The sequence below is a fragment of the Pipistrellus kuhlii genome, unplaced genomic scaffold (genome assembly GCF_014108245.1).
Source record: "Pipistrellus kuhlii isolate mPipKuh1 unplaced genomic scaffold, mPipKuh1.p scaffold_m20_p_4, whole genome shotgun sequence".
Taxonomy (NCBI): Eukaryota; Metazoa; Chordata; class Mammalia; order Chiroptera; family Vespertilionidae; genus Pipistrellus; species Pipistrellus kuhlii.
The window spans coordinates 89,025,735-89,045,717 of record NW_023425540.1 but is presented as its reverse complement, the minus strand read 5'-3'; the positions used below and the strand labels follow the sequence as shown (position 1 = coordinate 89,045,717).

General features: G+C 57.4%; 2 protein-coding genes across 6 annotated transcripts in view; one reads left to right on the top strand and one right to left on the bottom strand.

The window, feature by feature from the left end:
* Positions 1–19,983, bottom strand: part of LOC118703344 (coronin-7) — a 63,962-nt gene that overhangs the window by 14,238 nt on the left and 29,741 nt on the right. For all 5 annotated transcript variants that reach the window (XR_004982997.1, XM_045571324.1, XM_045571323.1 and 2 more), the window contains 2 exons: positions 16,894–16,980; positions 16,351–16,433 (listed from right to left, as the gene is read on the bottom strand). Coding sequence is in view for 4 of the 5 variants with exons in the window: in XM_045571324.1 (XP_045427280.1) it covers positions 16,351–16,433; positions 16,894–16,980 (170 nt within the window). In the remaining variant the exon portion in view is untranslated. The remainder of the gene's footprint in view (positions 1–16,350; positions 16,434–16,893; positions 16,981–19,983) is intronic.
* VASN (vasorin) lies at positions 183–12,789 on the top strand. Its single transcript, XM_036410233.2, has 2 exons — positions 183–334; positions 8,319–12,789. The coding sequence occupies exon 2, from the start codon at positions 8,329–8,331 to the stop codon at positions 10,354–10,356; it is 2,028 nt and encodes a 675-aa protein (XP_036266126.1). The 5' UTR covers positions 183–334; positions 8,319–8,328; the 3' UTR covers positions 10,357–12,789.

The window sequence follows — 19,983 nt, the reverse complement described above, 5'->3', positions numbered from 1 at the left end:
CACGATCTCTCCCGCCCGCCCCCGAGTTAGGGAGTTGCGGGGTGAGGACCGGGACGCCCAGCCAAATGACCGGTTCAGTGGCTAGGGGAGGCGGGTCTCCCTTGGCCCCTTTCCTCCCTGGCCAATGGGCAGCAGCCCCGCCCCCCACAAGCGGCAGCCCCGCCCCCCCGCCTTAAAGGCGCGACCCGCCTCCCGCGAGCTGACTTCGCAGCCTGAGCCCGCGGCGGGGGTACGTGGACGCGGTTGCCTCGGGACCCAGGAGCCCTCCGGTCTGGCCGGCGGGGAAGGACTGAGGCCGTGGCCCACCCCGCCCGGCTCCCGCCTCTGCTGTCCGGTGAGTGTCTGCTGGGCTGGGGGGCTGAGGACGGGAATGGGGGGCGCCACGGAGGCGGGTTATGCACATGCGCCGACCACACGCGCAGATCCCCCGCAGGTCCCCCTCCGCACGCACACGCACTCAGGGCGGGCGGGCGGGCGCCCTCAGCCCGCACCCTCACCTGGGCCGACCGACCACGGACAGTCTCACGGCCGGGTGCGCGCGCGGATGTGTGTGTACAAGGGCTCGCCGACCCGGCAGGGCTGCGAGTAGACAAAATAAACACCCCCTCCCTCGCTTCCTCCTCCCACGGCTGGGCCCTCCGGCATGACCAGTTTTATGAATCAAATCCCTTTGAGGGGATGGCCACGCCATGGTCTTAGGTTACTTTTACCTTCCAAAGTGGAACGGTCTAGTTCTGTACCTGGAGCCCCTGGTGCCCCTGTGCAGATTGGCCCTCTAGGGTCCTGAGGGCCCTTGTCACTCACGACAGAGCTGAAGTGAGGGGGCACAAGTATGCAGCCCAGGGGAGGTGTAAGCGGGTGGCTGGCAGGTACTAGTGCACCATTCCACACTGCCACCTCCACCCCTCCCGCCCCCTCCACTCCAAGACACTGCAAACCCTGAGTGCCTGGGCCCCAGGTACTAGCATCTCTGCCTCTTTCAGAGAAGGGGCTTTGCTTGGGCTTTGAACCCAATGGCCTGGAGCCAGCCTAGTTCTTTGTGTCTCAGGGCTGGCAGCACTGGGGCCTGAGGGCTGCCAAGGTCCCCCTGTGGTCACTTGGCAGATCAGCTGATTGGTGCCAACCATTCCTTAACCATTACCACACCAGGGTGGGTAGGGATGGAATCTGCAAGGGGAGAGGAAGAGACCCTGATGGTCCAGGTGTCCCCTGCTTGCCTTCTGCACCAAGGGTAGGTGAGGCTCTGGAGAGAGGCACCAGGTCCCAGTGTCCCCCTCCCCAGGCCAAGACCTTCTGGGGGCTAGAGGAACGGGACTGGATATCCAAGGACCCTTCTCACTTTTGGATGTTGACGGTATAAAGGGGTGGCTGGGCTGGTACCCTCCAAGTAGGGTCCATTCAAGCTGGTCCAGCAGACAGTGAATCCAGTTAGGGCCCAGCTGTTGGCAAGGCAAACGGGTAGGGGGATGGGAGAGCAGTCCCCTGAGTTTGCTGTCTTCTCCCAGGGGAATCAGGCCCCAGAGCTTCTGTAAACAGAGTGTCAGAGGCAGGAAGAGGGCTCTGGTAATGAGCAGCCCAGCTGGATTCCCTCCAGACCATTATTTGGTCTCTCCTGGGCCCAGGGAGGGACAATCAGCATACTCGTGCCAGGCTGGGGGCCTGGGCATGGCCTGACCCCATCTCCCTAGCTTTGTGCTGCTGTAAACTGACACAGCACCCTGGGACCTGTGGGTCCAGAGAGGCAAATGGGACCACTGGGGGCCAGTGTTCCAGGGCATTTGCTGGGATGGCACCACTCTCTAGACTGGAAATGGGAAAGGGAGTTCAGCACGAGAAGACACTTAGATAAGCTCTGCTTCCCCCAAAAAGGCCCTCCTGGCACGCAGCCCCAGGGCCAGGGAAGTGCCCTGGGCAGAAGATGAGTCCACAGTTTTTGGCTCCCATTCCTGACACCCCCCACTACAGCCCTGAGGGAGTTGGGACAAGTCCTAGGTAAAGAGAGTTGAGTCCTCATGGGGGCTTGTAAGTGGACCCCATCCCCGGGCTAGGCAGCTCATGGAAACAGGAAAGTGGGGTCCCAGCTAGGCCCAGGAGGCAGCTTCCACCTCCGCAGGCCAGCCAGCCAGTACCCCCTGGTGACCAGAGAGAAGCATCCCTGACCATTGGCAAGCCCTCAATTCATGGCGAGGGCAACAATGCCACCTAAAAGGGTTAGTGACCCTTTCCGGAGCCCCCCTCAGCTCTCCTTAGTCTCCTCCCTGGGTTGGAGAGCCCAGCGCTCTGTCTGCACTGCCAAGAAAACCAGCTCCCCTCACTGCTGTGGAATTTGTGAGAGTTCTTGGAGAAAGGGGAGGGAGGGTGTGTGTGTGTGTGTGTGTGTGTGTGTGTGTAAGAACACAGCCCACTTGGCGTATTTTGGGCGTGGGTGTATGTGTGCGCGTGACTGGAGCAGGGCTATGTTTGGGGGCGGGCAGGGGTGCTGCGGGAGTCTGCATGCACCACGGCGGGCGGGCGCAGGCTCAGCCTTCTTCCTTTTATCGGTTTCCACATTCCAGAGTCAGCCGGATTGCTTTCCCTTAGCTGGCTGGGCCGCCTGGCCGGCCAGGCCTGCAGGCCTCCCCCGCTTTTCCTCATTCCAGTTTCCCTGGGTATGAGGAGGCTGGGGCAGGCTCCCTTAGACCACCTCGGTTTTAGGGGGAGTGGGCAGGCGAGGAGCCAGTTCTTCTCCAAGGTTGGGGAAGGCCCCCCCCTACCAGTCTCCTCCAGAGAAATGCAATAAGGCTCTGACATTCCTCTGAGGCTGCCTGAGAGATTTAATTAAGGAGGGAGGAGAGGAGAGCTGGCTTGCCTTGAGAAGGGCTTGGGGCTGGGGCTTGGGCAGTCACTGGACAGACAGCGGTGAGAAGTGAGGAGAGGTGGGGGCAGGGGGTAGCTCCCCATATCAATCCCACCTGCCCACTGACCAGCTCACAGATCCCAGGAAGGGCCGGCCACTTCTGCCACAGGGTGACTTAGATCTCTAGGCATGGTGAGCATGAGAAGGGCAAGACCTCCTCCGGGGTCACTTCCTTCTCAGACCCGGTCCAGGCCCCAGACAGCCTGGGCCCAGCTGGCGTGGGGCTGGTGGCCTCCCTTGGTGACTAAGGACTTCCTCTGGCAAAGTCAGGGTTAATTGCAGGGTTAGGACCTTCCTTGATGAGTGCTTGGCCCTGGGTGGGGACAGGGCAGTGAGGGGCCCAGTGTCTGAACCCAGCCCTGGTGGCATCACACCTGCGCGTGCCAGCGGAGGCATCTGGACTGGCCCATTTCTAGCTGGGCCCCAGCCAACACACAGCTCCCAGGACAGCAGGTGTCCTCCCCCAACAGGGTGGCACCTCTCCTGACTGAGATGGCACGTCCCGCTGCCCTGAGGGCTCACTTTAGTGTGGATTGGCCTTAGTCACTGATCTTCCTGCCCTGGGCTGACAGGTCTGGTAGCTACCAAGTCACCCACAGTGCCACAGAAGGTCCCACCCGAGGCCTGGCATGCTGCTGCTCTTCCCCCACACCTGCTCAGGGATCTTGCCCTGACCGAGAGGAAGGCTGATGCCCAGATTGTCCCCTTTGCAGCCTCCTGTCCCAGGGTCTGAGCCCCGGCTGGAGGGGAGACTCACCCAAGGAGCTTTTCCAAAACACAGCTCTGCCAGACCTCAGTCTTATTTAGTGAGCCTGGCGGTGGAGCCCAGGCATCAGGAACTTTCCAAAGCTGTCAGGGTGATTCTGATGTGCAGCTGGGGTTGAGAAGCCCTTGGGGTTCCAGGTGGGAGATGGAAACCCAGAAAGGGAAGGGAACTGGGTGTCAGGGTCTTCTCTGTAGAATGAGCAGAGCCCGTTGGAGTGGTGTATGGGGTAAGGCAGAGACGCCGAGACTGGTGGGGACCTCCAGCTTAATCACAGGGCAGGGTTCTGCCTCCACCTGGAGAGAGGGCCATCTCTGAGGAACCCGAGGCTCTGCCCTCTTGGCCCCTTCTCTGAGGACCCAGGAGGGAAACTCCAGCCTCAGTCCTGCTGGGCCAGGGGCTGCTTTGTCCCGGGGATGGGGAGACGGGTGGGCCAGACCTGGGCCCTGAACCTCCTCAGACACGTCAGCGAAACTGGAGCCAGCTGTCCTGGCCGCCGGCACAGTCCCGCCTGCCTGGAGGGTTGGCAGACTCCTGGGCTGGGCTGCTGCCAGGCCTGGCCGGCAGTGCTTAGCCCGGGCGGGCCAACACTGGGAGCCAGAGGCCCAGGGCCCAGGGTGGGGCCTATAGTACCTGACCCTGCACTTACTCTGTAGCGTAGGGCACAGGAGGGGGGTATGCTGGCCTGTCCTTCCCCAGGAGCAGTGAGATGCTTCTGCCTTAAATCTGATGCAGTCACTGAAATGCCCATGTTCCACCCATTTTCCGGTCCCTGCCTGACCCAGGGCAGATGGCCTCTGTGTGTCCCAAACTTGGGAGTGGGTGGGGGCACTCTGGGTCCCCCTGAGAGCTGCGATGATGGATGTCCTTACTCACAGAGCCCTCACTCTGCTCTCCCCTCACCCTGAAGTCATATGCTGAAGGGGACTGGCCAGAAGACAGCTCACCCTTTACCTCCTCCAAAATTAAAGGTACCTCTCCATAAGATTGCTCTCCTACGCCCATACCCAAGGGGGGAATTTGGGGGGGGGGCAGCCTCTATATGGAGGCTTTACCCTCAGCCCAGGGAGGCTTCCGATCTGTGCTGAAAGGAGCATGAAGCCTCTCACACTGTGGCATCCGTCCCAGAGAGGACTCAGGTGTTATGGGTAGCACCCTCGGTAGCGAATGTTGACTGACCACTCAGAATGTGCTCCAAGTACAAACTAAACAATCCTGAAAACCAGGTGCTATTACCAGCCCCCCAACTCAACAGATGAGAACTGAGGTGAAGGCCCATGGCCAGGTTGCAAACACAGGTAATCGGACCCTAAAGTACCATCCCAAAAACTGTTCCTGGGGTTTGGCAAGGCTAGGAGCAACAGAGCCCCGGCCTCTGCCTGCTGTGAGAGTGGCAAACCATGGCAGGGCCAGGCCCAGACGAGGCTATGTTGAATCTAGATAGAGGACAGAAGCCCTGGACCCTGTTGCCCTCTCCCTCTAGTCTCTCCCCCCCAGCCCTCCTAGGCCCCCCCCCCCCCCCAAATGCCAGGATTGCCTTCAGAACTCTCCCCACACCCTTTTCAGAGAGAAAGGTCCCACCTCCCTGCCTCAGGTCAGCGGATCAGATATCAAAGCCCAGGCCCCTGATCCTTCAGAGCTGCTGAAATTGTAACTGGCTGGACAAGGGCAGCCATGACCCAACCCCCTTCAGGAGGCACCCCCACCCCCAATGCACTCACACAACAGCATGGGCCCAGACAAGCGGAATTGCTTCCAGAACTTGTCCATTTGAGAATAAACAGAATACTGGGTGCTCCGAACAACTCTGGAGGGTGAAGCAAGGCGGCTGAGAAACCCAGGCCCACAGGTGGGAAGGGGCTTGGGAAACAATTTAGGGGCAGAACTTGGGCCCAAATTCAAGCCTCTGTCTCCCACTGTCCTACTACCTGATGCCTGCTCCTCCACGGTCAGTCTTGGCCCTCTGTACCCCTTCTTTTGGGGGCGGCGGGGGTGGGGGTTGTCTGATGTCTGCTTTGCTCTTGGTGCCAGGCCCTCGTGGCAGAGCCCCTGGAGCCACCAGCCCTCATTTGCTGTTTTCCAAAGCCCCTGTGCCAGTCCTTGCTGAGTGATGGACGGGGGCGCAGGCCAAGGCGCTCACTCCTGCTTCCCAGGGAGTGGGAAGCAGGTTAGCTCCTGCCTGTTGCAGTCTCCCCAGCCCAGGATGCCAGTCACTCTTCCTCATGCAGCCTCTGCTCCCAGCTACTCAGCCAGATTGCCACTCAGGTCCAGACGGAGCCATAGCAGCCACTGCCTCCCTCCCCCATGAGGACTTTGCTGATTAAAGGGAGCAAAGCCTAGAGCCCATGCTAGCCCCTCCTTAATGCTGAGTGGAGAGTGCCCCCAGCAGTGCCTGTTTTGGGAGGTGTCTGTTCTAAAACGTCTGGGAGACAGATGAAGAAGCCTAGGCACTGAGAGAAACACTGTCTACACCTTACAGCTCTGACACCCATGGCCCAGGGTTGCCTGACTGGAGCATGAGTTTTTAACCATGAGCTTATGCAAGTCTTATGGGAAGCCAAAGTCACGGGTGACCAAGCTGGTCACATGTAGGGGTCCCCTCCCACCCTGAGTCTGGCTGCTCCCTTCCTGACCCTGGCCTGTTCCTCCAGGAGAGCTGATTCAGGGGGAGGTGGCTCACCCCCCACGTCCATGTGGGGGTGGGGGATGCTCATAGCCCACATCTGGAGGCCAGGCTAAACTCTGAGTCAGAGAGGGTGGAGCAGGTCCTCACAGGGGAGTAGGCTGGGTGGGGTGCACAGAGCCCCCTTGAGATGGCACTGGCAGGGCCAGGGCTGCATGTGACAGGAGTCTAGAGAGCAGGGGAGAGGGCACTGGCTAGGGGTCAGGTAAGGCCTCCCTGGCTAGCTTCTGAAGGGCAGTCATCAGTGTTAACTAGTGAAAGGCAAGGCTGATGGCCTCACTTCCCAGGCAAGAATGGCCCTGCAGATGGGCAGGGTACCCAAACTGGGTGGCAGGCCTTTACCTAGAACTGGCCTTAGACCACAGTGGCCTCCCCCAGTGACTTGTCAAATCCATCTTGGGACCACCTCATTATCCAGCCCACTTCCCTATTTGGGGGAGGGTAATCCAAGTAGATGGCAGTGGGGCAGAAGGCACCCTGGTTGGGGGGGGGGGCGGCATGTTACCTGCGTCTGCCTGACAGCTGGCCAGTATGGGGGAAGGGGAGGCTGAGCCACAGCACAAAAGGCCCTGTGTAAGCAGAGGTGCCTGGGAGGGAGGGATGCTGGCCTCTCTGGGGCTATACAGGCTCAGATCATGGGGACTGCTGCTGGGGGTGGCACCGAGATTTTCCTCAGGATCCTGAATGAAGGTGGGCCTCAGCTGTGGCCTCATCCTTGGGCAGGTCAAGCTACAAGCCAGAGCCTGGAATGACTGGGGGGGATCCACCCCCACTTACCCCGGCAGGACTGGGCCCCTCATCAGGCAGCAGGCACAACCACACCTGGACCTGCTTAAGGACCAGGGCTCTGGCTCAGATTTCTCAGTAGTGCAACGGCAGCAAGTCGCTGCATTTCTAGGAGCCCCCTTTTTCCGTCATCTGGGAGTGATGAAAATAGTTTCCACCTGGAATGGCTGCTGGGGAAACAAGAGGTGGCTAAATGTTCAGTGACACTGGCACATGGGAAGGGCTGCAGCTCTGCTTCAGTGCCCAGCCCACAGTGGAACCCAAGAAATGATAGATGAAGGAATCTGGGTAGTATTTCCAGGTCTGGCACTGCCTCTGGGGCCACCATGCAATTAATGTCCCCCAACTTGAGCCCTGGGTCAGCCCAGGGAGGCTTGGATCCCCTCACCTTTAGTTCTATCATTGTGCCCAGAAGGGGATGTGAACACCAGGCTTCCCTCTCTTCACTCCTCCCCCTGCTAATTGCTCCAGCACCTCTGCTCCCTTCCCTAGGAACTTTCCTACTGGCCACATCCTGGCCATCCCACAGCTCCCGTCCCGGGCAGGTCTGACTTCACAAGTGGAAAAACACCAATCCCATAGTTTCCATGTGAAGTCTTCCCACTGCGGTCTCTCCTCACTTGGAGGATGTAGAGCGTGGCGGCAGGGGCCGGTGGCCTGGGGCAGCCAGCTTCTCTACTTACGCACTGGGCTGACTGCCCACCAGTCTTAAAGCCGCCATTCCGCCTGCTTCCCTGTCCACCTCAGCAGAGATTTTGGGGTGTGTGTGTGTGTGTGGGGGGGGGGGGGCTGGAGAAAGGGCCACAGCCTAATGCTTTTTGATCATGTTCTCTCTAAGCCACAGAGGTGGGAGAACTGGGTGAAGGTATAGATGTCCTTTGTGGTCATGGAGTGTTTGGGGGCTGGGCCCTATTCTGCATGCATCAACCCACTGAACCATGGTGACCAGTGCAGGAAGTAGCAACTGATAGCATAATGAGGTCATGTGACTGTTCAAAATCACATAGCAAGAGAGTGATGCAGGAACTGGGCCCAGGCACTGGAGACCTGACTCATAACTACAGTGTGCTGTAGGATTTGGGGGCAAGGAGTGGTGAAGGGGGCTTGGAATTCCCTTCTCAATCTTTCCTGGCATGGCTGTCTCCTGGGCCCCTGACTCATGGTCTCCTGTCTTTCCTCTCTGCTCCCAGGGACCAAAAGATGCGCTCCAGTGTGCCCCTGCCCCTGCCCCTGCCGCTGCTGCTGCTGCTGCTGCTAGCCCCAGGGCTTGGGGTGCATGGCTGCCCCTCTGGCTGCCAGTGCAACCAGCCACAGACAGTATTCTGCACTGCCCGCCAGGGGACCACGGTGCCCCGTGATGTGCCCTCCAACACAGCAGGCCTGTACGTCTTTGCCAACGGCATTACTACACTCGAACCAGGTACTTTTGCCAGCCTGCCAGGCTTGCAGCTCCTGGACCTATCACAGAATCAGATCACCAGCCTGCCCAGTGGGGTCTTCCGGCCACTCTCCAACCTTAGCAACCTGGACCTCACTGCCAACAGGCTGCGTGAGATCACCAACGAGACCTTCCGCGGCCTGCGGTGCCTGGAGCGCCTCTACCTGGGCAAGAACCGAATCCACCACATCCAGCCTGGTGCCTTTGATGCACTTGACCGCCTCCTGGAACTCAAGCTGCAAGACAACGAGCTTCGGGCGCTGCCCCCGCTGCGCCTGCCGAGCCTGTTGCTGCTGGACCTCAGTCACAACAGCCTCCTGGCCCTGGAGCCGGGTGCCCTGGACACCGCCAATGTAGAGGCTCTGCGGCTGGCCGGCCTGGGGCTACGGCAACTGGACGAGGGGCTCCTTGGCCGCCTGCGCAATCTACACGACCTGGATGTGTCAGACAACCAGCTGGAGTTCGTGCCACCTGCCATCCGGGGTCTACAGGGACTGACACGCCTGCGGTTGGCTGGCAACACCCGCATTGCCCAGCTGCGGCCCGAGGACCTGGCTGGCCTGGCAGCCCTGCAGGAGCTGGACCTGAGCAACTTGAGCCTGCAGGCCTTACCACATGAGCTTTCGGGCCTCTTCCCGCGCCTGCGGCTCCTGGCAGCTGCCCGAAACCCTTTCAACTGTGTGTGCCCCCTGAGCTGGTTCAGCCCTTGGGTACGGGAGAACCGAGTGGCACTGGCCAGCCCGGAGGAGACGCGCTGCCACTTCCCGCCCAAGAATGCTGGCAAGATGCTCCTGGACCTCGACTATGCCGACTTTGGTTGCCCAGCCACCACCACCACGGCTACAGTGCCCACCACGAGGTCCTTGGCATGGGAACCCACACCCTTGTCTTCCAGCCCAGCCCCCACCTGGCAAAACCCCACGGAGCCTGCTGCCAAAGCCCCGAGCCTGCCACCTGCCACCCCACCCACTGTGGGAGCTGACCCTCAGCCCCAGGACTGCCCAGCATCCATCTGCCTCAATGGGGGTACTTGCCACCGGGGGGCTAAGGGCCACCTAGCCTGCCAGTGCCCCGATGGCTTCACTGGCCTGTACTGTGAGAGCCTGATGAAGCAGGGGCTATGGCCCTCCCCTACCCCAGCCACACTGAGGCCCCCAGGGCCCCTGCCCCTCGGGATCGAGCCAATAAGCCCCACCTCCCTGAGGGTAGGGCTGCAGCGCTACCTGCAGGGCAGTACTGTGCAGCTCAGGGGCCTCCGCCTCACCTACCGAAACCTGTCAGGCCCTGACAAGCGGCCGGTGACACTGCGGCTGCCCGCCTCACTTGCCGAGTACACGGTCACACAGCTTCGGCCCAATGCCACCTACTCCATCTGTGTCAGGCCCCTGGGGGCTGGGCGGATGCCTGAGGGTGAGGAGGCCTGTGGAGAGGCCCGCACCCCCCCGGCTGTCCGGTCTAACCATGCTCCGGTCACACAGGCCCGAGAGGGCAACCTGCCGCTCCTTATTGCGCCGGCCCTGGCTGCCATACTCCTGGCTGCCCTGGCTGCTGTAGGGGCAGCCTACTTCGTGCGGCGGGGGCGGGCCGCGGCAGCCGCAGCTCAGGGCAAAGGGCAGGTGGGGCCTGGGCCCCTAGAGCTGGAGGGGGTGAAGGCCCCCTTAGAACCAGGCCCCATGGCAAGTGAGGGTGGTGGGGAGGCCCCACCTGGTGGGCCTGAGTGTGAGGTGCCACTCATGGGCTACCCAGGGCCTGGGCTCAAAGGGCCCCTTCCCACTAAGCCCTACATCTAAGCTGGGAGTGATGGACTATTGGGCTGGGCTCTCAGCTCTGCTGGGACTGAACAGCGCCCTCCTGCTATAAGATCAAGAAGATCTCAGATCCATAAGATGAGGACACATCAGGGCAGGGGCTGTGTGATTACACCAAGTCCCTGCCCTTCTCTGGACCTTGGTCTCCTCATCTAAGATGCTAGGACCCAGGTTTAGACCTCTAAGGACCCCCAGAGCCCAAGTGCCTCTGAGGATGGCGCTGGCCCTGTCCTCTGCCATGTGCAGCCTTGGGTGGAGCAGGGCGGCAGGTTCTGCCGTGTGCTGGTAACAGGCATAGGGCTGCCAGGCTCTCAACCCAAGGAGAATCGGGGGGTCAGTGAAGGAAGCCCCCAGAAAGAGAGAAGAGGGAGAGTGGGGGTAAGGATGGGTATGCAGCCCAGCCTTGGCCCCAGGGAGTGAAGTAACAAATGAAACTGGAAAGAAAGACGCTTTAGGAACAAGTTTTGCTTTTGGTTTTTTTAAAATATATTTATAAGAGATCCTTTCCCATTTATTCTGGGAAAATAGTTTTCAAACACAGAGACAAGGACTTTGGTTTTTGTAAGACAAACGATGATATGAAGGCTTTTTATAATAAAAATAAAAAAATAAAATAAAATGAGTGTATCTTTGGCATGACCCCAGGGCTCCTGGACTGCATAGAGGGAGGGTAAGGGTAGGTGTAAAAGGGACAGCCCTCTGGGGAAGTGGGGCCAGGACCCCTCTTCCCAGTGGACACCAGGCCCTGGCCAGCATTCCTTGGGCTTGGGAAGGCCATGGTGGGTAGGGTGGCATTCCACAAGTTCTATCCTGGGCTGTGTCCACCCAGCTTCCACTGAGGTACCCAGTCCACCCTCCCAGTGGGGCAGCTTCCAACCTCAGTGAAGAATAACAGGGCAGCCTTCACCTACCCAGCTGCAGTGCTCCTGAAAGAGGCTCATGGCAGATACATGCCAAGAGGATCTCCAAGGGCCCTTTCTCAGGGAAGGATTGGACAGATAGTCCATGCCTGCCTTCCTCTGTGGAGGGGGTGACTTGAACTATGTCCTGCCAAGCCCTCATGATGGTGCAGATGGCACACACAGCTCACCCTCCCTACAGTCCTGTTGCCCCTCTGTATGGGCTCTTGCTCCAGCTGCAGGAAGGAGCCTGAAGTGCAGGAGCCCTCTGGTGGGTGAGGAGGCTACAAGAGACTGTTAGGAGCTGGTGGCCAAGGATCAGGATCAGAGATCTGAGTCTGACCTGTAGAGAACTGGTGGCTCTTCAATGTCCCTTTACTCTCTGCAGTTGGAATGTGCCTGACTTTCCAAAGCCCCGGAAGTGGGAGTGTTTTCCAGGAAGACCACAGGCAGGGGCAGGACCAGGGATGATGCTGGGAGCTTGGGGACAGTGATGGATGCAGAGCACCTTTTCCTAGTACTTCAGATGGTGGGCCCTGGGGCCACAGAGAGGCCCTGCAGATGCTGCAGCAAGGCTCCCCAAAGCCCCATGCCTGTGCCCCTCTGTGGGCCGCAGCCCCTGGCTCCTAGCCTCACCCTGGCAAAAAGGAGGTGGCTTCAGTGAAGCCCGGGGAACAGGCCTGCGGCTTGGGGCGTTGATGTCAGCGCTGCGTTAGGCCTGGCCACGCGAGGCTCTGGATTCAATTAGCGGCTGCGGAGGGCTCTGGCACGAGAAGGAAGGAGGTGAGCGATGGGTCGCGGGGGCAGGGGATGGTGGCGGCAGGCCTGGGTGGGGCCCCATCTTTCTGAGCCAGCGGCGGCAGCCCAGGTGGATTTCCTGTGGGCCTGGGTCTCATTACTGGAATGGCTACGCTGAGGCCTAGCTCCCCACCTCGGCAGCCCAGTCAAAGGGGCTATTGTGGGCCTGTGGGCTGCTGCTGAACACGGTGGCTGCTGAATAAATGTTTTCCCTGAAAAGCCAAACCTGGCCTCATGGGCCAGCAGGGGGTGGGTGGGACCTAAAGAAAGGGGGATGGTGTGAGCCCTCCCAGAAAAAGCACTGGGGGATGAAGGGAGGACCTGGGCTAAGTGGGGGTTGGGAGTGGGGAGGAGGTAAGCCAAGATGCAGCCCCTAGTCAAAGCGATCCCAAAGGCTCCGGGCCATGCCCAGGGATGGATGTGGACAAACACCAGCCCCCACATTGTTGAGTTCTTGCTGCCATAGGCCCTGTGCCACAGGGACTTATACACAGTCCCATTTCATGCCCATACCTATCGGGAGACAGGCTGGGAGAGGAGACAGCAGCTTGCTTACAGCAGGCGAGGACGGCTCCCAACATCCACTCCGGGGCCAGCAGAGCTTTGTGAGCCGTGGGGGAGGCCTTCGATTGCCAGAGAGGGTGGGGCCACTGTGAGCAAAAGCTACTCAGGCGGAGAGGAGGCACCCAGTCTCTAAGAACACACTGGGTGTGGGGCCTATGGCCAAAAAAGGGGCCATATACTAAACCTACAACTCAGGGGGAGGCCTGCTTGGTGGGCCTTACAAACTTAGAAACCGAAAGTAACCACAAAGGATGGTCTGAACATAAAAATTTCTAGCTAAAATTGGGTAGTCTTTTTGCATCTAAGTCAGCATATCTTTGAAATGTCAGAGTAATGTCCTTTTCCAGACCTCTCAGGGCATACCATGGTACCTGAGCAGAGACCAGAGCCTTGCATTGCTATTGTTCCCTTAATACCATCCCTAAGTGAGGTAAATGGTAACGGGTGATTATCCCATACCTACCAAAGTAAAAGAAACACGTGTCTATTATATTCTTTATCCAATCTCAGAGATTTCCCCACTTTGCTTTCTCCCACTTCCCTAATCTACTACCAATTCATTTCATATAACCCCTTACTTCTCCTTCGATTGTAATGCATAAAATAAGCTGTAGAATTATCATTCTCCAGAGCATTTTCTCAATTTGCTGAGGTTTTGCTTCCCAGCAATTATCGTCAGTTTGGCTCAAATAAATTCAAACATTCTCTACAGGTTTGGAGGTTTCTTAACCGACAGACCTCGTGCCTCTAGCTGCTGAATGGGCTTGGGTTAGGGGTCTGACCAGAGGTGGACACTTTGGTGTGTCCCAATCCTAACCTCCAACCTGCATAAGCTTTTGCTGGGATGATCTCAACAGAGGACCCACTTCTCTGGCTTCAGCTGCCTCTTCAGCAACTGGGAGGGAAAAATCCCTACTTGCCTACAGCACAGGCACCTGACCATTCACCCAGTCCAGAAGCACCAAACCTGGGACCAGAGGTGTTTGTCCCCTGGATGGAGCACAAGCTGCTTCATCACTAGATCCTTCTAAACCCCCATCTCCACCTCCACCAGCCCCTCACCTCCACTTACATCAGGCCCCTACCCCCACCTTCACCATACACTAGCCCAAGCATAGGTCAGACACTCAGGAAGTGCAGGACAGCCATCTATGGACCTGCTGCCTGAATCTGGTTTTGCAGATAGGATGCTGGTGTCCTGCTCTTCCCACCATGTCACATCTCCTTTTAGTGTCGTGTACTCCACAAGTGACAGGGATGACAAAGAGGAAGGCATAGGGAGCTGAGTCAGAGGTCCCTGGGAGGGTGGGCCCTGGGTTCTCCCTTGAAGAGGCTGGGGAAGACTGTGTGCCTGATCCCTGGACCCCTCTTGCTCTTCTAAGAACATATACCATGCTGAAACCGGTTTGGCTCAGTGGAGAGTGTCGGCCTGAAGACTGAAAGGTCCCGGGTTCGATTCCGGTCAAGGACACGTACCTTGGTTGCGGGCACATCCCCAGTGGGTGTGTGTGTAAGAGGCAGCTGGTTGATGACTCTCTCTCATCGACGTTTCTAACTCTCTATCTCTTAATTCCTCTCTGTGTAAAATCAATAAAATATATTTAAAAAAAAAAAAAAAGAACATATACCATTCTGCCTAAATTGAGATGGAACATATGTAAACAGTGAAGAAATCGAGGGCATCCAGTGGAGGCCTATGGCCATGTATTTCATCTCCAGTCCAGTTCACTGAGCAGCTCCCACACCCCAGGAGGGCAGTATAGGATTCTAGCTTCCAGGAAACCTGGGGGGGCAGGGGACCTGCCACCTCTCAGGCCAACCTGGAGACTGGCATGCATCCCTGTTGTCCACCAGTTTTGAAGAGGACTGGAGAGTCCCAATTCCTCTGCCAAGGGTGTGGGCCCGGTGTGGAGGCAGGGGCCAGGACCTGGGGACGCAGGGGGCAGGAGACTGGCCTGGCTGGCTCATCTGGGAGTAATTTGAGAAATTCCAGGCCTCACTGGCCCTACAAGGCTATTCTTAACTTCTGTAATTACAGGGTCAGCCTTGGCCAATGGTACTGTGGAGTTTGGGCATCGGTTAACTCCTCCAGAGGCTATGCTAGGGCTGGGTAGGGTGGGGCTGCTCTTCAGGGGGAGGGTGACCCCTCACAGGCCAATGGTAGAGCCTGAAAGGCAGGAAGTGGTGGGTAGGGAGCATTTAATGGCTAGTGCTGGGTCCCTTTTCCAGGTTGACCAGCTCCCTCCTCCTGCTGGGGGCGGGCCTATAGGGAAGGGGCTGTCTGACCAGGGGAAGCAAAGATGACAAGAAGCCAGTACAGAATCCGCACCAGAGGAGGGGATGCTGGAAATGAAGCAAAGAGCCCAGGAAGCTCCATTTCCTCCAGTGCATGTGGACCCTAGTGACTCCCCTGAATCCCCAGGGCCCAGAGCAGGCAAAAGCCTCACACCCAATTCCAAGGAAGGCACCGGAGCTCGCTCAGCCTCATCCTCCTTATTTGCAAAGCTTTTTAGCCTCTCCAGGGGCTGTGACAGAGGATGGGAGTGGAGGGTCAATGTCATCCTGACCTTTATCCCTTCGCTGAAAACTCACCAGGAATACCCTGGCACTCAGAGCCCAGACACAGCCCTTGCTGCTCCTGGAACTTGGAGGCGTCACAGCGCTCTCTGTGACTCAGTTTTCCCAGTTGTGAAACAGAAGAGGGTGTGGCTGACGGGATATCCAAGGACCAAGGCCTCTCTATGCTTTGACCTTTGCAGGCCTCTGCCTGGTGGTGGTGCTGGGGGTCCCAGCAAGCCTCTCCGAGAGTCATAGCTGAACAAGGCTAAGGCTTTGGAACACGGGCCAGGTCCCTGCCTCCTCCCATCCCAATTCAGCTAGTCTCCCACACTCCTAAGCCTCTTTCCCCAGCTGTACCTGGTCCATGTAGACTGAAGAGACGGCTCACTCCTCAGCACTCAGTGAGCCGCAGTGACCCTGAGCCATCTCTGCACAGAGTGGGCTTAGCCCAGAGCCCCATGGGCACCACCACACATCCTCCTGCACACCTCTTGTGAGGATGGAAGGATGAGGTGCATTTGCGTACCCCTCACCAAGGACTAGAAGGGATGGGCATGTAGCCAGGGCTGAGGAGGCCTCATAAAGCCCACAAGTTCAAGGCCTGCCTCCCTCTGCTCTTTGTGCTTCCAAACCTGCCAGCTCATCTGTCCCCACATCCATCCCAAGTCTACCTGGCTATTGTAGCTTTAGGTGTCCTAGGCCCTCAGCCCCCCAAAACACCCATAGCAAAATCAAGTGCATTCTCATGTCGACCAGCCACACATCCGCCAGGTCATAGTCTCCTCCCCCAATGCCAAAATACACCAACCTGAGTCCCCAGGCCAAAAGTCTGCCGCATGACTAAATGCCATGTGAGATGGGTCAGTTGGGTTAATTCACCCTCTCTGGGCTGCCTCACCATCCCCTGATGGTGAAGCTTCAGAGGGCTCCTCAGACACCCCCTGACTGCTCTGGTGATGAGCCATCTCTGTGACAGGATCTGAGCCAGGTTAAAGCCCTTATAGCTGAATTGGGCTCTGTACTCTGCAGATGGCCCTGCCATGGCACATAGGAGCCCTTAGCATTGGTGCCCATTCACAGGTTTGGAATCAAGACATCGTCTGGGTCCTTGCCCCACCCCATCCCCAGTCCATGCCAGCAGGCTGGCTGCTCCTACCCCGGTGAGGTGTCCAGGGTGAGGGAGGTGAGGGCACTGGAGAAGTGTCGGGTGTCCCACAGCTTCACTTCATGTTCACGCATCTGTGGGGAGGGGACAGAGAGAGAGGCTCAGAGGTCGTCTGTCAACCCCAGGGCTCCCCAGGAACCCAGTGCCCAGGGACACAGCTTGGCACAGAGGAACTTGCCCCAGAAAGAGCTTAGAAGGCAGTGGTGGTAGGGGGGGAAGCATGCCTGGAAGGGAGATATTTGGGTTTTCAGGTCCTGCCCCTTTAAGAACTCTTAGGTGACAAAGGACAGGGGCGTTTCCCTGCATGGACTCTGGTCCCTGGGGGAGCTGCCACAGTTCCCAGGGTCAGGCTTAGCTATTACAAATGGAATCTACCAGTTTTCAGCGGCAGTTGGTCCCCTGGGGCTCTGAGACCCGGCTGCACTCAGGGCTATATATGGACAGGCCTGAAGCTAGCCTGCGGCCCCTGCCTCCCAATGAGCCTCATCCCTGATCTCTTGGTATGAGTCCCTGCTCACCTTCAAGGAGCCCTACCTGGTTGAATCCAGTGGACACAAGGTGCTCCTGGGTGCCTGTCCACGCCAGCCGGCCATCCTTGCTGTTCTCATGGGCCTGTGTGCTCTGCAGGAGGCAGGAGAGAAAACTGAACCACCCAAGGGCCACTAGCCTGACAGCCTAACAGAGCAGAGGAGAGGCCAGGTCGGGGCCCCCTGGGAGCTGGTTAGAGACTGGGGAAGTCTCAGATCACTACAGGATGGACCCCAGCTAAAGGCAGTGCTGCACCTAAAGAGCAGACCTGCACCCACATCGGGCTCAGTCTCTCTCCTCGTAAGGGAATTGTCAGGCTGTCCTGCTCACTATCAGGCCCCCTTGCTACAGCGACTCAGAAGGGTAGCATGCCATTGCCCCTGCAGGTGTCTTGGAGGTAGCACTCAGCTGCTTGTCCCCATCCCCAGGTTCTGGGGACCTGTGTGCCCTGTGAGGAATTTCATTTTTCTCACTTATGCATGGGCTCATGTTGCCCAGCCCGCCTACTATCCAGGGCTGTCGAGAGGATCAACTGAGACTATATGTGAGAGAAACAGGCCTGTTGCAAAGCGCTGTGCAAATCAAGGGATTACTAGAATTACTGCTGCCTCCCGTTGCTGCCAGGGGGCCGGGGAGAGGGCCTGGTGCCAGGCTCTGTGGAATGTCCTTGGAGAGGCACAGCAGTGCCCCTCTTCGCCCTCCCATGGTGCTAGAGCTGCCAGCTGGAAGGCTCACTGGGACCCAGGAAGGAGAGGCTTGGGTTCATACCATATGCAACCCTGTCCCCTGGGCCCAGATGGGGGGGGGAGTCCAAGAGGCCAGAGGAAATGCAAACAGCTCCCTCCCAGTCACCCTGGCCTCTAGAGCCTGAGACAAAAGACCCTGTTACCAAAAATAGCTCACCCCAAACTGTGGCCAGCTTCCTCCAAGCTTCCCACGATCTCCTTGGGAATGAATGAGGGAGGGAGGCAGCCTGTAAGGAGCTGGCCCACAGCCCCCTCCCCAGCCTGCAGAGGCAGACCCCAGCGTGGGAGACCATCGGAAACAGCTTAGCGTCATTCAAGGGGCTTTTCTCACTGCTTATTTCCCACCCAGCCACAGCCGGCACAGAGAAGTCAAGGCTAGAGCCTGAGAACCATTAACTCACACCCCTCTCCACACAAAAGGAGCTGTGGGGTCAGGGTGAAGGTCACCCTTATCCCCAACGCCCTAGAGAGTAGGTCAGAAGTGTCACATGGGCTCTGGTCCTCTCAACAGCATGCAAATACCCCATGTTTAAGCAGCAAACCGGATGGCTCACAACGCATCTGAACTCCATTCATTCAATACACATGAGAAGCCTCTCAAAGGACAGGCACTATGCTAGGAGCTGATGAAGACCAAACAGGACTCAGATGAAGTCATGTACTTGGGCGAAGTAGTTCTGCTAATTTTTTCCTCAATACAAGCATTTGAGCTGCACACTACAGTAGGTACTGGGTCATGGTGAACAGAAAAGACCTCCAAACTCATAGCATACACAAGTCAGGAGACAGATGTGAACCAAATAAACTATATCACCATATGTTATTACAAATGCCACAAAAAAGGAAAGGTGGAGGTTAAGGTTGCAAAATTTGGAGTCAGACTGCCTGGGTGAAAACCCTGCCCGGCCACTGAGGGCGTCATCCCAGTATGAGATACTCAATGTCTCTGTGCCTCAGTTTTCTTATCTGTAAAATGAGCACCATCGTGGGACTTCTCTGGAGGGAAGTTTGAAGGAGTGTTAATAGTGGTGAAGTGTGCTCAGGGTCTAATGGGCATTATTCTAAAACATAGAGTACAATAAGAGGATAATTGAGTCCAGCCAGTGTGGCCCAGCAGTTGATTATCCACCTATAAACCAAGAGTCATGGTTGGATTCCCGGTCATATCACCTGCCCAGGTTTCAGGATCAATCCCCAGTGGGGGGTGTGCAGGAGACAGCCAGTGGATCATTCTCTCTCATTATTGATGTTTCTATCTCTCACTCCCTCTCCATTCCTCTCTGTAAAAAAACACAAAACAATAACAACAACAACAAAAAACCTTTTTAAAGAGCATAAAGAGAGAAATAGATTTAAGGTAACATTTGAGTTAAGACATGAAGGATCAGCGGGTGTGAGTCTGCCAGAAGTGCAGGGGGCCTAGGAAAGCAAAGGGCCAGTGCAGAGAGTGGATGGGTGGGAGCAAGGGAGAAGACGTGACAACCAGTCAGCAGGGTCCCCAGGCAGTGACCGAGTGGTTTTTCATTCAGAGGCACAGGTTGGGGTTGGAACATACTTTGGCCTGAACTCCCACCTTCCTATGTACACATGGAGAAACCAGAAGCCCAGAGAGCAGAAGCTACCTGCCCCAAGTCACCTGTTGGTTATTTGAGCCCCTTGCCGCTGTGGGCTAAGTCCATGGTTATTGCTCTCTATCTGCAAGAGGAACCTGAGGTAAAGACAGGCGAGGAGACAGAGCCACAGCTAGAAGGCAGCAGAGCCTGGGTCACAAAAAGCCCAGGGTCCTGGCTGCATCTGGGCCACCTTGGATATCCAACAAATGTCCTTGAACAAACTCCCACTGGAGGAAACAGGCCCCTGCAGCTTGCCCTGCAGCTTTCCACTTGCACCTTCTAGTCTCCAAACCAAGAAGTGAAGACAAGGTAAGAGCTTAGGCTGAGTGCAGAGTGCCCACTGTGGGTACACCCAGTTCAGTCTTCCCAGGGGCCATGGGTGGGGAAGGGAAGGCCACTGACCCCCCTCCCCTCTCCTCTATCTCCTGATCATGGGTGTGACTTTCATTTTCAAAAATAGCAAGTTCACCAGGCCAGCTTGGCTCAGTGGGGTTGAGTGTCGACATATGAACCGGGAGGTCATGGTTTGATTCCCAGTCAGGGCACATGTCTGGGTTGCAGGCTCTGTCCTCAGTGTGGGGCATGATCAATGATTCTCATCATTGATGTTTCTGTCTCTTTCTCCCTCTCCCTTTCCTCTCTGAGGTCTATTAAAAGAAAGAAAACAAAACAAACAAACAAACAAAAAAAACCAAGTTCTTCAAGGACCTCAGTGAGACTCGGGGAAGAGGAGCCTT

Bases quoted from the DNA above. Each gene is read 5' to 3' on its own strand.
- VASN (XM_036410233.2), top strand. From the start codon at position 8,329: ATGCGCTCCAGTGTGCCCCTGCCCCTGCCCCTGCCGCTGCTGCTGCTG.